This window comes from Lepidochelys kempii, chromosome 17 (assembly GCF_965140285.1).
Source record: "Lepidochelys kempii isolate rLepKem1 chromosome 17, rLepKem1.hap1, whole genome shotgun sequence".
NCBI classification, from domain to species: Eukaryota; Metazoa; Chordata; order Testudines; family Cheloniidae; genus Lepidochelys; species Lepidochelys kempii.
The window spans coordinates 3,797,364-3,814,061 of record NC_136396.1 but is presented as its reverse complement, the minus strand read 5'-3'; the positions used below and the strand labels follow the sequence as shown (position 1 = coordinate 3,814,061).

At 37.5% G+C, this 16,698-nt stretch overlaps 1 protein-coding gene across 1 annotated transcript in view; it reads right to left on the bottom strand.

The window, feature by feature from the left end:
* TRPV3 (transient receptor potential cation channel subfamily V member 3) overlaps window positions 1–16,698 on the bottom strand; it is a 21,957-nt gene extending 5,259 nt beyond the window's left edge. The window contains exons 1-12 of the mRNA XM_073316007.1: window positions 16,580–16,698; window positions 12,310–12,414; window positions 10,477–10,563; window positions 7,710–7,867; window positions 6,851–7,027; window positions 6,489–6,629; window positions 5,089–5,369; window positions 3,666–3,842; window positions 2,490–2,648; window positions 1,846–1,947; window positions 1,077–1,150; window positions 98–263 (exon numbers count right to left, since the gene is read on the bottom strand). Coding sequence (XP_073172108.1) covers window positions 98–263; window positions 1,077–1,150; window positions 1,846–1,947; window positions 2,490–2,648; window positions 3,666–3,842; window positions 5,089–5,369; window positions 6,489–6,629; window positions 6,851–7,027; window positions 7,710–7,867; window positions 10,477–10,563; window positions 12,310–12,414; window positions 16,580–16,698 — 1,746 coding nt within the window. The remainder of the gene's footprint in view (window positions 1–97; window positions 264–1,076; window positions 1,151–1,845; window positions 1,948–2,489; window positions 2,649–3,665; window positions 3,843–5,088; window positions 5,370–6,488; window positions 6,630–6,850; window positions 7,028–7,709; window positions 7,868–10,476; window positions 10,564–12,309; window positions 12,415–16,579) is intronic.

The window sequence follows — 16,698 nt, the reverse complement described above, 5'->3', positions numbered from 1 at the left end:
TATATAAGCAATATCTAAACTGCAGAATGTACATGAGTTAGATAATACAACTAGAGTAAATAGATAATATAACAAGAGTTAAAAATTATATACATGCCTTTTGGATCATGACACTATAAATTCCCATGGATTGGAAACCCCTGGTAAAGTACAGCATATTTGCCCATCCTAGTGCCATAGCCAAGACAAGACACACCAGGTGTTCTTTGTAGGAAAACAAGTACAAGAAAACAGAGAAGATCACAAGCACTGCTTGTATAAAACTGTTGAAAAAAAACCCATAAATATTGTAAATACTCTTAAACAACACAGAAATGTACAAAATATAGTGGAAAATATAATGCAGAACTTCCTTATTTCAAGTTTCACTTCCAATTTCACTTTCCACCTTGCATCCAAACTGTGCTTGTTGTGGCTGGGGAAAGCTATAAAGGTAGCTCTATATCACTTTTTATTTTCCTCAGTCCTGGGGCCAGCCTAGCCCCCAGCGTAATTTAGAGCAACTTTAGGACTGTTCTAAATTACGCCTTGTGCAATGTCCCCCAAATGATCATTCCAGAGTCAGGGATCACAGAAACGCAGCATCACTTTGACTATACCCTCTTTCCCCAGTCATACCTCCTATGCCAGGAATAGGAAGGGGTAGTATAGGGCCAGCTATGCTGGCTCTAAGCCACTTAGGGATTCCTGTACACTGGGGGCATCCCTAGCAGCTGGCTAAGCCATTTCTTTGTTAACAGAGCAACACATAGAAGATGGAATGGGTAATCAAAATCTGGCTAACTGACTTGTTTCTTTATAAACAAAATAAAATTCTCTATTTTGCAGTGCTTACAAAGATAAAAATAGTTTGTATGTACCAATCCACAATATTGTTACTGGTCAGTGAATGCCAGAGATATACCTGGTGTCTTACAGTAAAACTGTGTATAAAATTATGTTCTTTCCTCTGACAACTGACAGTCTAAAATAACAAGTGAACAACGGTTAAAAGAATTCATTTTCTGTGAACCAAGGAAATGTAACTGACAGAGCGCATGTTATTTCAGAAACAACAATTTATATGCCAGACTTACAATGCAAAGTGGAACCATGCATCTGACAGAATTGACTGAAGATCTGAGGGTCTTAGCAGAAAGATGGCTACACTCTGTGTAGACAGATATATATAAACAGATTAAAAAAGTAAAAATTAAAAGGTGAATAAAAATTCAAAACCAACTAGTCTACTAAAAACAGCTACAATATCTAGAATTTCATTCTTTCTATATTGTTTGTGCCTCTGAAATGCTTTTCCAGATTTTTTAAATGTGTCCTGATTTTCTGCTGCACTTAAAAGAATTTAACAGTTAACTTTACTAATAGATGTTACTAATAAATAACTTTAAATGTCTTCCTGGAAGGTAAGTCAGATGTGCTTGTCCTTTCTGATATAGATCCTTATTCAATAATGTACTTAACACAGTACTTTAAGTGCATGAACAATCCTATTTACTTCATGACCTTAAAGTACATAGTTTAAGTATGTTGCGGAGTAAGAATTTAGCATGATCATCATATTTCAAATCCCATTTTGTTCTCAGTCTTTCAAAAAGGAAGGCCTCACATCAATTTCATATAATATCTTACAGTTATATTAGTATACATTTGGACCATCAAGAATGATTAACACATTTATGCACAATTAGCCATTAGCCTAGTAATTGTACGAGAGACATTATGAAACATATAAGTTATAAAACATATAACTTATAAAATGATCATCAAAATTGTCAGAATCTTTACAAATCCACAAAAGATCTTTATGCATACAATTATTTTATATTAATTCTGAAAGTGTCTCACCTCTTTTATGGCTAAAAATATTGCTGCTATCATAATAAGCACTTGTGCCAGCAACTGCAACCATCCCAAGTTACGAGTCAAAGCTAAGGGGTAGGGCGGTGCCTGGAAAAGAGGGTTAGAAATGAATTGTGGGAGTTTAAAGCTAGGTATTTGAAGGCACAATAAAAGTAAAAGGTCCCAGACAGAGGACCCAGACCTTATAGCCCTCTGTGTGCAGAAATTCCATTGAATTCAAGCAAGTGCTCTCCATGGAGGACTTGCAGGATCAAACTCAAAATGAAGTCAGATTATTTAATATATATACTTATTCTTTCTCAATTATTAAAAAATATAATTTTTAAAACCACAGCCAGGTCCACACACTGCTATGCATAAACAGGTTGTTGTTTTTTGTTTAATAACTCAAATGAATTTCTCTTCTCTCCTCATTGTTTTGTTCCCCCTTCAAGTGATAAATCCCTGGAGGGAAATTCTGGCCCTACTGACGTCAATGGTAAAACTCTCATTCACTTCAATGGGGCAATGATTTCATCCTAGAATCTCCAGTTCTATTTTTGATTCACCAAACATGTTAAATCTGAGTTAGGGAATGTTACTGCATTTTGAAAACAAAATTCTATGAGATTTTTAGTTGCTGCACATACCTCATCTCTTCGGGGTCTATAGTAGGAAACGAGCGTTAACATTATGTTGTATATGAAATAAAAACAACATGACATAAAGAACATGTGCCTTGCAAACTTTTTCCATTTCATTCTCAGTAGTGAATGCAGGGGCTCCAAAGTCAACATTTCATGGCGGTTCTGTAGAAAAAAAAACAAAGAGAAAGCCAAATTTGTGACTTGTTAGAAAACTGGAAGTAGGACAAATAAAAAAAATATCAACTATACGTATTTTAAACATTTCATTTTATGGTCTCTTCTTGTCAGTCTAGAAATACCACTTTGCTCAATGACCCGTGCGACAGCTCCTCAGCTGGTGCGAATGCGTATAGTTCTACTGAATCCAGTGAAGCTACACCAGTTTACACCATGAAGATCTGCCTGAGATGATTATCTGCCAAATTAATTCGATCTTGTTCTCGGGAAAATGTGATTGTGTTAAAATCCAAGTGTTAACTTCCATACCAGTCTCCCAACAAAGTATGTTTATTTTTCAGGAATTGCCACTTTAATAATTTGAATTTTAGCAACATGCCAAATTCTGCTTTTAAATAGTGACAATTTCTTTATGCACTGCTTCTATGCATAAAACACCTATGCGTATAGTAAATTTACAAAAAGAAAAGGAGTACTTGTGGCACCTTAGAGACTAACCAATTTATTTGAGCATAAGCTTTCATGAGCTACAGCTCACTTCATCGGATGATGAATACAGTCTAACACGGCTGCTACTCTGAAACCAGTAAATTTACAGTTTACTGCTTATTATAGTATCCTTGCCTCCCAATAATATTTTCTTTTAAATAAAGGATATATAGGATATCAATTGATTATCTTAGAGACAAAATGAGGTGTGCTGACCATTTTAGATGTCCCAAGAAGAAAACTAAACTTAAACTACAGTACAACAAACTAATGCCCCAGATGCAGGCCAAACTACTTCTCTAGTTCTTCTTTGGGATCTGGACCCAGGTGCATTCCTAATGGGACTTTGCATGAGCACAAGGATTTATGCTAGTGGCTCCTGCTGAAAGACTGAGACCTAAAAGTTATATTTTTACTAGTTTTTCAAGTTCTCCAGGTAATTTATAGGTTAAAAAAGTAAGTGAACGTATTGCTGGAAAATATATTGACTTAAAAAAATGACAGGCAACTTACACCAATATTTGTGTTATAAACAATAATCTCCAGTAATGAGTTGTCTGCAGTCGTATCTAGTTCTGTCAGGTCATAAAGAGAAGACTGAACAGGACCATAAGCCCAATCTGTGAATTTTCTGGAAAGGCTTCTTTTTGGCTTGTCTTTTATTTCTCTACTGAGAATGTATTTCAGAATCTAAAACATTAACAGAATCACATGTAAGTAAATTAAGTCTTCTAAATGGAAGTGAGAATGTGTGCACACTTGCCAAAAATGTACTTTTTTCCTAACACATTTGCCAAAATGGCACAATTAAATGTATTTTGTAATTCAATTAACCTTTTGGTAATTGAGGGGAGGCATTACAGATGACCCATCCCTGGGAAATAAATACAGTTTTCTTTAATTGCCTTGAATTTTCTATTAGATCTGCAGTTTTTCCTAATGAAAGCATTCCATTGAATACTTTGGTATAACTTTTCTTTAACTGGTGACTTTCTAATTTATCCCTTGTTAATCATTAACCAGGTACTCCAAGCTTTTGCTTTCAGAGATCCAAATTCTACTTTTTGTTATAAATCAGACTAATTCCATTTATTACCCTACAGTTACACCTGTGTAAGAGAGAACATTATATAATTAAGAAATATTAATGTGTGCTATCAACAGCCTTTGATAGTATTAAAACCAAAAGAATTTTAAAAAATTACTGTTCACCATTTATGCTATGTTATTTGTTTAATTTTTGTACTTCAGCTCAGACCATGCCAACAGACTATTTAGTTTCAGGTCATCATGTGCTAGTGCAGAACTCCGGTGGCTGAGTTGCAAATACTGCAGGAAAAAGTTTAAATTCAAACAAAACTGATTTTTAGTTTATTTATCATTAAAGTATTTCTATTAATGGAAGTGTCATGATATTATAAGGTGTGCTACGCCTCCGACTCTTTCAGAGTCTTTCTGGGAGTATACCCTTCTCAGTGATAGTTCCTGGGTCTCCACTCCACTTTGCTCAAGGGGGAACCCCCAATCTCAGAGTATCAGAGTTGTGGTCCGTGGCTTCAACACCTGTTTCTCACCATGTATGCTTCACTAGGTCCAAATGACCTTGGACTCCTGTTGGATAATTATCCTCTTAGGAAGATATGCAATCATCAAGGGTGCGTAAGATTGATTTTTAAATAGCATTTGTATTTTGTAGTAATACCCAATGAGCATTGAGGAAAACCTGTGAGAATCTGAGAGGCTGAAACAACAGAAATAATGGAGCAGTGATTTACAGTAAATAATCTTACCCAACCAACTACCACTAATTTACAATACAAGATAATCACCATGGTGGACTGCAAATTTGTGTACCTCTGGTTTAAGTACATGTAGGCAACCTAGACTCTGTCCCTCTATTTAATTTCTTTTGTAGGATATTACAATAGAGCCTTACCTCTAATTTTCCACTTTTTGCAGCTAGTTGCAATGGAGTTAAACCATCTTTATTCTTCATTGTCTCTAAAGTTCTGCTCTTACTTTTCAATAGAATCATGTCATACATTCTGATTACAAAGTCATTTTGTGTTTTAAAATCCTCTGCTACAGTGACTAATGCATGCAGTATATTGTTTCCTCGGGAATCTTGTGAGGTAATATCAGTCCTCCTATTGTCCATCAACAGTTGAACTATATCTGGTTGATTAGTACATGCAGCTAATGCCAGTGGAGTTTCACCTAAGAAAATACAATGCACAATAACTATTAATTTTCAAATATTATGAGTATCAGAAATGTATTTGAATGATTTTGACATTTTTACGAGATTAAAACATGTTTACAAATTAAGGATAAGATTGATTACATTACATTATTTTACAAAGAAACAGTTTACATGAAATTGTTATTTGAGGAAAAGCTACAATTACACAATAATGCACTTTACTGACGATTTCAGTCTTTACAAACAATTGCCTTTCAGCTATTTCTGAATATTTGTAATTCACTGTACTGTGGAAAATTGCTTTCTATTTACTATGTTGCTCTTTGTAATACAATTGCTACTGTATGTTACATTTCCCAATATTTGATATGTTATTTCAGCACTTACACTAAATGCCCAATTAACAAGATAAATATACACACTTTCTTGTCTTTATGTGATATGAATAGATTTATGGACAACAATATTTTAGCCTGCACTCTGTTTACCCACTAGTTGTACTTTGTGTAAGTAATTCATCAAATTCTCTCTTCTCTCAGGCAAGTATTCATTCTGGAAGTATGAAGAGTAATTAGTCCTCCAGGATTCTGAACTGCAGTGTTGCTGGAACGGAGGTTTCCCTGTGAATTTGGATTGTTGGTTTGTTTGTTTTTCAGCTAGGTGGGGTTTTTTAGTTAGTTAGTGTGGCAATTGAAATGAATGGAAAGGATTCCCATTGACTTCAATGGACTTTTGGTCTAGTTTTGTATGTACAATAGATGTAATTTGGGTTATTATCGACCTATTGCTTATGTTGCGTGCATCACAGTGGAATCTGAGCATCTTATGAGTAATATCAATCTTGCTTTTTTCCTTCTGAGCCTGTAGGAGAAATAACTTGATTAACTGGTAATTTGTGTATGGGTGAAAGAAACTGAGTGTTTTGGGTACAAGAAACTTATTGAGGTAAAGCAAAGGTTATGAAATTAGTTTTGCATTTAGTTCTGAAAATGATGAGGCCCATGGCCATTTTTAGATCTTGTGGGAGTTTGACAGACGTGCCTTCTGCACTCCTGAACCTCCCCTATTGCCTGATAGTTTCATTGTTTTAGCATCCCAACCCAATTTTTCCATGGAGATCACATTTTACTTACCAAAATAAAATCCCTCATGCTTGTGTTTGGGGTTAAAGAACACACCCTGTGAATGGGCATTGACATCTGCTCCTTTTTCTATGAGGGTCTGAGCAATATCGTATTGTCTTCTTTCAATAGCAATATTTAGAGCTGTCTGGCCTGCAACAACATAGACACAAATCTTTAGAGTATAAAGTCCAGTTTTTGTATCTTGTACAGTGCTGAGCTCAATGATGATGCATAACAAATAGCAATAATAATTTATAGTAATAAACAATCATTTAATTGTCTTTAGAATGTTTCAAGAAAATATTAACTATATGTTGAGGCATTAAAATACATGCAAAAATATACTCTAAATGGCTACTGGATGGAAATACCTTTGTATGCTTCTTCTGTGTACTCTGCGTTGATAAGCCTTTCCAAAAAACTATTTTCTTCTCCAAAGGAGAGCAGCATTTTCACAATTTCATTTGTGTTCTGGTTGATGTTCAAAAGGGCTTTCATCAGACAGGTTTTACCAGTATCTGAATCTGTTAATTTTTTCATCAGATAATCTACAAAATTTGAATTTTATGATTGAATTACATTAGGTTTTATTATGTTTTAAGGGGAATAGGAAGAATTCCAACCTCATGTTATTGGGAAACACATGCATATAGACTATTCCCCAAACTATTCTACATCTATTCACGCTATTAATTTAACTTTATATTCCATATGTACTTAGTGAAAGGACATATGTATTCATGAACAAACAAACACTAGATGGATATATACATTACTGACATACTACAATTCTGCCAATACATAACAAACCCTGAAGTCCTTAGTCCTTATTCAGTCATAACTCTCATTGGCTGAGCTAGGTTGACTTTCAGCTTTGTGTTCATTCCTCAGGATCACATGCATCTCAGTTCAGCAAGAAGGGGGAAAAGAAGCTGGCTATATTTAATTAGCTTCTTTTGCAGCATTCAGTCAAATCCACCCTGAAAAGGTACAAATATTCATGCTGGTGTGCTGTGCCCTCAGAAATCACCTTCAAGGTTGCTTCAATTGTTTGCCAGTAGGTGGCTTATCGGGGGCCTGACCTGACTATTATATTAATGCTACCCATGATATTCACCAAACACCAGCTTGGGATGCAGAGCTTAGTTGCTCATGTATAAAACCATTACTCAATTCTCTTCCACACATATGGTACAAAATGAGGGACTGTGGATACTCTATACAGCTTACCTTGCACAGTCATGTTTCTACATGCATTTGACCTTTCCTTCACTTGCATAAGCAGACATTGTAATTCTTCTATATTCCCCTCAGATACTGCCCTAAACATATATTTCTTCAGCTTTTTTCGGGCATTGTTCCGATGACCTCCTTGCAACATGTTTGTACTGAGTTAACAAAAACAAACAACCAAAAAATCATAATTCTTGGTTAAATTTAGCTAATACCAATGTGTTTAATTTCATTTCCATCATCTCTTGTTTATTTAGAAAAATAAATGTTATGTACCACAGGTTAACATGTCATCATTACAAAAGAATGTTTGTGTGTTCCTCCAAAAATAGTTACAAATAATTTATTTGGTGAGAAATGGCTATTAAAGCAATTTTTAACTTAATGTAGTATATAGTTAACCTTTTACAAGTGATTTTTTTTTATTCTCATGTAATGAGAATAAAATTCAGCCCTTTGCACTCAAAGCCAAAGTAATTTGGCTTTCTGGGGAGCGCTCAGAAGAGACAGAGTGGAATTCAAATCCTACAACAAAGGGGAGACTACAGGGCAGTGGTGCAGCCTCTCCACAACTGTTGTTCCAGCCTCGAAGGTAGAATGTAGGGGCTGTTGCCTCTTTGCAACCCCTCTGTAGAGGTGTTAGGCTACTGGATCCATGTAAGTGCAAATCCAATAGCCTCTTCCTGGCCCATCTTCATCAACCACCACAGTAATAAGTAAATTCAGAGTCCTCCCTACACCACCACTCCACTTGCACCCATCTTCACTGTACACAAAGTACTTGTTCTGCTGTTGAGATGGTGGAAGGAAATTTCATCAGTTTTCAGAATATTTGCTGAACGTTTTATTACAAAACTGATATGGCTTGATGATATTCTATATCAATGAGAAGAGACCTGTTTCCACCAGTATGCACTCCAGTGTGGCTGAGATTTGGATGAATCACTTGGTAGGTCCTTCTATTTTGCAGATTATGACAAATTTCTGTCACAGACTATTGGATTTATCTGAACACTGTTCCAAGATTGTCTAAGCATTCTCCAAGAATATATTACCAAATTCAGTATATAAAATCCCTGAAGTCCTGCTTTTACTGATTAATCTTGTACCTAGTAATTAAAGTGAGAGGAAACTCATAGGATTTTCTTCATATCTAGTGCACAAAGTCTATTTTAAAATAATAATAACTTACATTTATATAGGGTCTTTCATCCCAAAGGATCCCAGAGCTCTTTACAAACTATATGTACAGGAATCACTTCACCCACCACTGAAATGCAGCTGCCTGTGGGGTGGAATGTGGCAGCTGTTTAACAGCGCGCAACAACACTATACAACAATTTAGGATAGGAAGTAGTAAGGAATGCCATATCCATTTGCAAGTGCAGGGGGAATTTAAGTAAGCAGGATACATTAGTTAACCAAATTAGAATTTGGCCAACTCTGTGGCTAATATTTCTATGCTGCAAAAAGCAACATGGGATCTTTAGTGGCCAAAGTTAGGGTTTCAGGTTTAGACGGCACATCCAACAGAACAAAGGTTCCTAACACCACTCTGGAGGATCATTGCCACCTACTGAATCACCAACACAGCTCTTCCTTCAGCACTCTGGGGTATCCTTGGAGGTTTCCTGTTCCAGTGCTGACTAAGCCCATCACTACCAAATGAGGTTTTCCAAAAATCACCCCAGCAATTATATGTGGTTATTCTTTAGAAGTTAAATAATATGATGTTTTGTTTGTTCCATCCTCCCATACATCTCTCTCTCTCTCCCTCTGTCTCTTAGGATGGCTGAACTGAAGGGCAAATGCCACCTACCTACATCAACTGGGTGGGGGAAATTGATGGGGCTGATGGTGAAAGATGGACAGTCCCAGTAGCAAGGAAGGGAGGCACTTGCAAAGGGACAATAGGTAGCTCCTCTCATGGGAGAGTCTGGCACCCATTGGCCAGCTGGGGAAGAGGGGTGGTGATTGGACAGCATTCCCCAGCTCCCAGGATTTAGCCCAGTGCAGGGGCCATGTGAAGCCTCTTTCAGCTCCATTCCAGCACCCCACACTACCCACTTGAACTAGGAATGGGAATCCAGCCGGACAGATGCTGTGGGTCTAGCCAATCACCTGTTTAGGGGGTCAGGAAGGAATTTTTTTCTCCCATGGGCCAACTGGGACCAATTAAATGACTGATATAGGTGGGTACGGATATGGGCGGGTAGTATCCCTCCCTTGCGTTACAAATTTAATAAAAGTTGTGGCCTGCTGCTTAAATCCGTGTGTGTGTGTGTGTGTGTGTGTGTGTGTGTGTCCCCTCATTTTGCTGCTTGTGACCACATCCGTATCTTCCACCCAAATTAATAGTTTTCTATGTAGATAACATCTTAAAGTAGTTTGCTTTTAAGAAAGGATTCTGCAATGAAAAGCGTTCAGTTACCAACAAATAGTAGTGGTATTTGAGCACTGTACTTGCTCACTGCTCAATGTGTATGGCATTTAGATGCAGCATTTTCTTCAGTGAACTAGGAATCAGCAATTTTATAGGCTCTGGCTTTCTCTGATCTCAGATATTTAAGATGAGGATGCATGATATACACTTTCTAAAGAATTTATTTATTGCTGATAAGGCTCAAATGTATAAATCAATATCCCCTGAAGTCTTATGGGCTCATTTTTAAACCACGACAAGAAAAAAAAAATCCGTAAATCTACTCTGTCATATACTTAATCCATAGAAAACACACTACAGAAATACATTATGTCCACTTACCAATAACTGTCTATGTTTGTGGCATACTCAGTAATATCATCCTGAAGAGATTGTGGGGAATCCATATCTTCCCCATTTACAGATGCACTGTAGAAAATACAGAAAAGGTTGAGTGCTTAAGTAGGAGGACATCTTGGCAAACTGCACTAAGACTCATTCCATAATGGGAGGCGATATCAACAAAAAAGCTGAAATTAATTTAATTTGACAATGTGCTTTTTAATACCATCATTTAACTCACTCTGTGTGTTTTAAAATATAGGCCAAAAATGAAAAGACTTTCAGGATTTTATCATGTTAACAAGTTTCATATTTGAAACCCTACTTTGTGTTTTTCTTTTTATTTCACTCAGGCTCCTAATGTTGTATTTGTCATTTCCACACTGTTTTTAATCACATCACTCTTGATACTACATTGTAAAGCCTACACTCTTCTTTTTTCCATGTGTTCATTATTAATTTGACATTTTCCAGAAGACAAATATTGAAATGGCTACTCTACAGGGGTTGCATACACACGCACACTTGAACTGAAATACACAAAGATTTACTATACAGTATTCTGTGGCAGTCGCTCATTCAGTGTTTACTGCTGACTTTGGTGGAAGCTTTGCCTATAAGCAGTTCAAGACGGGGCTAAATATATGTTTGTACAATAAAACAACAGCTGCAATGGAGTTTGTATTTAGTAAATACTATACATCCTTTCCAGATTTTCTCAGTGTTGGGTCTGACTTAAAGGACCACTAGCAATTTCTTTTTCATAGGCTGGGTTTCTTTTTAACTTGCTTTTGTAACATATTGAATGCTGATGAAACATCCCAGCCTAAAAATTCAGAAGACTGAAATCTGCTATTTATCTACAAAATGGATACACAGACAATAGTGTGAGGCTTCCCACACTACCCTACAAATGTTCCTCTGCCCTAGCCTAGAGGGACCACCCTTAAAATAAAGATGGTGCTTCACATTCTATTCCCATTCATTCTGATCACTCTGCAGAAAAAAACAAGGAATATAATTATGATGATTTATTTATTTATTTATTGTTGGTGATTTGGGCTCTAGTCCTCTGGGAACGAAAACAAGCTTGTCAACTAATTCCATATAAACAACCAAATAGTCATTGAAAAAACAATTGGTCATTATTAAGCTGGCTTTGATTCAATTTTTATTTTGCCATCCAGCCTCTCCTTTCATAATTTTAAATTTGTCCCATTGACACCTAATAGAAATAACCACTGAAAATCTTGAAAATAGAATGGGTCTTTCTGCACTCATTTTTCTTATATATTTGTCATAAATAGCTTTTTTTCAATTTCCTGGGTACAGTCATGTCTCTCTTTTGTTTGAAACATTTTTGGCTATCACCAATACAGATGATGGCAGAAAAGATCTAACAGGGATTTTTGTTTACTTGTGCTCCCTCTGCTGGTTCTGCGGCAAATCGGGTTACCATAGGCCCGACACAACCAAGTAAACAGTGGGGTTTTCCCCCTCTTAATTAGAAACAAGTTGCTAAAAAGAAAAATCATTCAGGGGGGCTACAGGGGACTATATCAATTTTAAGACTGGCCAAATTTTGGGCCTAAACTATTTAGCTGTGGCCCTTTTAAAATAATGACAGAAGTGTGAAAATTCAGGATTAAGGCAGTCACTGTAGGGAAAATGCTAGCCCACTGAAGTCAATGGAAATTTTGCCCTTGAGGCAACCAAAATGAGAGGCCACTTTTGACATTTTAGCCTTGTCATCTATGCAGAACTTTCAAGCAGTTGTTCAAACATAACCATGTTTGCAATGTGGTTAATGAATATACTGTATATTATACATACCATGGGCGAATATTTGAATCCATGGGTTTTGAAAATACAGGAGGAGATGTCTGTCTTGGAGATGAATTGCTTTCAAAGCCTTCAATTTCAAAGAAAAACTGTGAACTGTTGAATACATTGTGTTGAAAGTTTATTAGTGGAAAAGCATGTCAAAATGTAATATAAACATAACACAAAAACTGTGCACATGCCCAGCTCGGACCAGCTTTAGGTACAGGTGATATGCTGCATAGCATCACATCCGATGAGGTGCTGAAATAGTGTTTATCCTTTTTTGGTACTGGAAGATCCCCTACCAACACATGTGGCCAACCAAGCATTTTTAATCCTTTGTGTTGGCAGACAAGGCAAAAGATTCTGAGAGGTCTTTGGGAGACATGGCACCAAATCCGGACATTATCAGAGGCACCACTGCAACCTAGAGACAACTTTTATCTGGGTTTTGTGCAGGTCACAAAATGTTACTGTAACTCCAAAGAATACACACGCATAAAATGCACACACTTGCACACTCTAATCTGTTCACTGAATCCTTTGCATTGTAGCCATCATCCTTCCATCCAAGAAAAACTGGGGAGGAATCCCGCCTCAACCCACTGACACTGATGAACACTTAATGAACCAGAAAGGTTCAGAGAGCACATATTAAACAACACAAGGCCTTTCCACCATCTAGGACTAAAATGTGCTACCTCAGAATATAAACTATATTTAGCTAGTGCATTGCAGTTTATAGACAGAGTGGAAAAAATAAATGAAATGCTGAACAACATAGCATAAGGGTTCATGAGGAACTCTGATGGCCAGCTTTCTAAAAGCATGGAGAATTGGTAGGGAGAAGTAAATGGTTGGTGTTGCTAGATGCCATTCAAACAGCTGTCACATTTTATCTATGATGGCTGAATTTTATTGGAGGGTGAAATGACTTCTATATGAGCTATAATTTGTAAATTGGCTTTCAAAATTTCTAAAATGCTTTGAGAGTCACCTTGAAAAATATACTGGTTCACATAATATGTGACATACTCAGTAGGGTACTAATTATTTCTCCTTTTTTCTAATTCCCCTCTCAAAATATTCCGATGCAGTTGAAGCAAGCACCCTAGTGTCAATTTACAAAATGCTGCTATGCTGCTGCTTAGCAACCTGTGGATGTATGTCAAAAATAGTGTGATGTAATATCATCCCTAGTTAACATAGTTTCCGTCTTTGGAGGAGGAAAGTGTTAATACACTGCATGTGGTATTTTAAACTTAAATGACCTTTTATCATTTTGTATGTGCATGCAAGCGTATTCCACAACACAAAGGTTAAAATACCCATTATATTTAACAGGAATGTGTATCTGAAGTTATACTGAGGATAAGTGTTGTTCATAGCACAGGAAGTACCTAGACTGAAACAGGTCCCTATTTTGCCATTACTTACACACCATGAACCAGATTCTCAGCTGGTGTAAATCATCATAACTCCACTGAAGTCTGAGCTTGGCACAGTGGCTGACAAAGGATGGAAGAAAGGTGGCTTTATGCCACTCTTCTGTGTCCCCTGTCCTGGGATGTCTTGGGACGGCCCTGACTGGCAACCAACTGTATATGGCCTCAATGAACCTTGAGGGCAGAAAGGAATGCCCAACTCACGTAGCACTATGGCCCTGTCCTTGATACAGTCCCTGCATTGGGTGGGAGGAGTGGGAACTCCTTCAAGGGCTGACTATGTTAGCTCAACACCAAGAGAGAACTGTCCTATGTTGGGGGAATTCCCCAGAGCAGAATTGCTGTCTTCACAGCTCCTTTATGTCAATATACCTGGCACAAACAAGCCACAAGGCAGTAATGAATTGGGTCACATGTATCTTGGAGGTTGGCATAACGTCATGCCTGAAGCCGTTCCTCTGTTCTCTGGGGAAAATGGATTCTCTGAGACATACCATGAGTAAAAAAATTAGTAACTGCCAACGAATACCTATGTCCTTACTGTCAGGAAGTGTGGGGGAGACAAGGCCCTGCACCCCCCACTTCCTGCGATTCACCGTGACTCTCAGCCAGCCAGTAAAACAGAAGGCTTATTAGACGACAGGAACACAGTCCAAAACAGAGCTTGCAGGTACAGACAACAGGACCCTCTCAGTCAAGTCCATATTGGGGGGCAGGGAGCTTGGACCCTGGCCCCGGGTCTCCCTCTGTTTCCCCAGCCAGCTCCAAACTGAAAACCCCCTCCAGCAGTCTCTTCTAACCACACCCCCGGCTCCTCCTCCAGCCTTTGTCCACTTTCCCAGGCAGCAGGTGTCACCTGGCCCCAGCCCCGTCCTGGGTTCAGGTTACGTGTTCAGGTATCATCCCTCAAGTGAAGTCACACCTTGATATCCTACCACCAATGCAGACAGTACCACTAAAACTCCCCCGCAACATCCCCAGGTCAACCCTCCCCACTCTGTCACACTTACATATTCAAACCATGCCACAGGAAACACTAGCCATGAAAGCAACCTAGTTATGCTCCAACATCATTGCAGCACTCCTCCCAGTCCACATGGAGATCTTCCTGTATTTAATGATGTGCCTTTAGTTAACGCATATCTCATTGAGTTAAAAAAGGTAGAAATAAATTGTACTTTTTACAATATATATTGCCAAAATAAAGTATAAGAGAATGAGACATGTTGCTTAGGTGAGAGTGAAATCACCTCCGAGCTTGCCAGTGATGGTATACCCAAGGACTGAAATGTTTAAAAGCATTAGACATATACCAGTACAGAAACATATAATTAAATGGAGTATGTTAATGTTTGTAATTAAAACTCATGTGATCTTTGTTTCTTATATAGCAGGAATGTTTGGTGCCACACCCTAGCTCCTAATGTAAGATGGGAGAGGTTAGTAATAAGCCTAAGGTTATTACTATGGATGCCAAAAGCCTGAATCTGGTAAATGAACTTAAGCAACTTATGATTAATGGCCACACATATTTGCCAGTCTTCTGCAAATTTGCTTCTATTTGAAACATTAGGTATATATAGTGACCAATTCAGACATCCTTCCTGTTGCCCACATTGCACTACAAACACTGATTCAAATTTAGGCTTATGCAGGACTACCCTTGTACTTTGGAGGGCCAATGATGCCAGATGAAGGGGACATGGAAAAAGAAAATCAACTGGTCTTATTTCCCCATCTGGATTTAATGATAGAGTGAGAAGTCAGGCCAGCCCATGAGTTTTCAGATTGTGACAGCTGCTTGCATCACTTCTGCTTAAGGTGATCATTCAGATCAATAACAAAATTATCATGGATGCTAAAGCAATATTAAATTATCTTGGGGCCTTTCTGATTGGGCTATATTTTGTATTGTGCAGTCAACAAAATTAAAGGAATCAGTTGCAGGATCAAAGTTTATAAGCCAAATTAATCCCTATCTTGCAGTAACTTCAGTGACTTCGGTGGCATTATATGAAGGATGAATACAATCACTTGTATTGTATTTCTCCATTCATAATAGACAAAATCTTTAATCAGAATATTAATGAACTAGTATAAAATATGCATAAAAATAAATATGGGTGATATGGGTTATTAAGCATGAAAAATAGAGTGAATTGAACATTTTACAGAAAATCTCCATGTATGAAGGTTTTTCTGGGTATTTCTCACCATATGCTACACTCCTTACCACTCCTCATCTCCTTCCACTTTTGACTTCACACCTTCTTGTATCAATCCATATGTCCCTATACTTGAGAGAACCTCTCATTTCTTTTCTGCCAACACTGCTCTCTTCTTTAAATGCTTCCTTAAAACCCAGATTTTCCCTAAATGATCTCATTACAAACTCACTCTAAACCTTCCCATATTTGAACTGTTGATCTTTATGAGGCCCCGATCCTGCAAGCTCATACATGTGGGCTGACTCCAGTGCCTGCAGAGAGCGAGCCTCATTGACATGAGGCATGAGCTTGCCAGATAGGGAGCCTGAGACTGTAAGCTCTTCAGAGCAAGCACTATGTCTTTGTCCACATTTCCTAAAGCACTGTATACATTTACATATAAATGCTTATTACTACTAATAGTATCATAAGTACATCAGTTACTTTTTCAGCATACACTACGTTCATCAGAACTCTCTCATTCATACATTCCATGTGTGCTGTTAGCAATTCTTTCAATGTTAGTATCTGCTGTATGAAAGATAATAAAAGGTTTTACAAATAGCACCAATCTGCCATGTCTAATAAATTGTCTAAGGCTGGTCTTGTGAAAGTATTGTGTTCTACCTTTTCTTTGTGGGAGTGTTTTCAGTCGGCTTTTTCTCCTGGTGGTTTGTAGTGGGAGGACCTGATGTATTTGTTCTCTTGGCCATGAGTGGAATATTTTCTTTGTTATCTTTAATCAT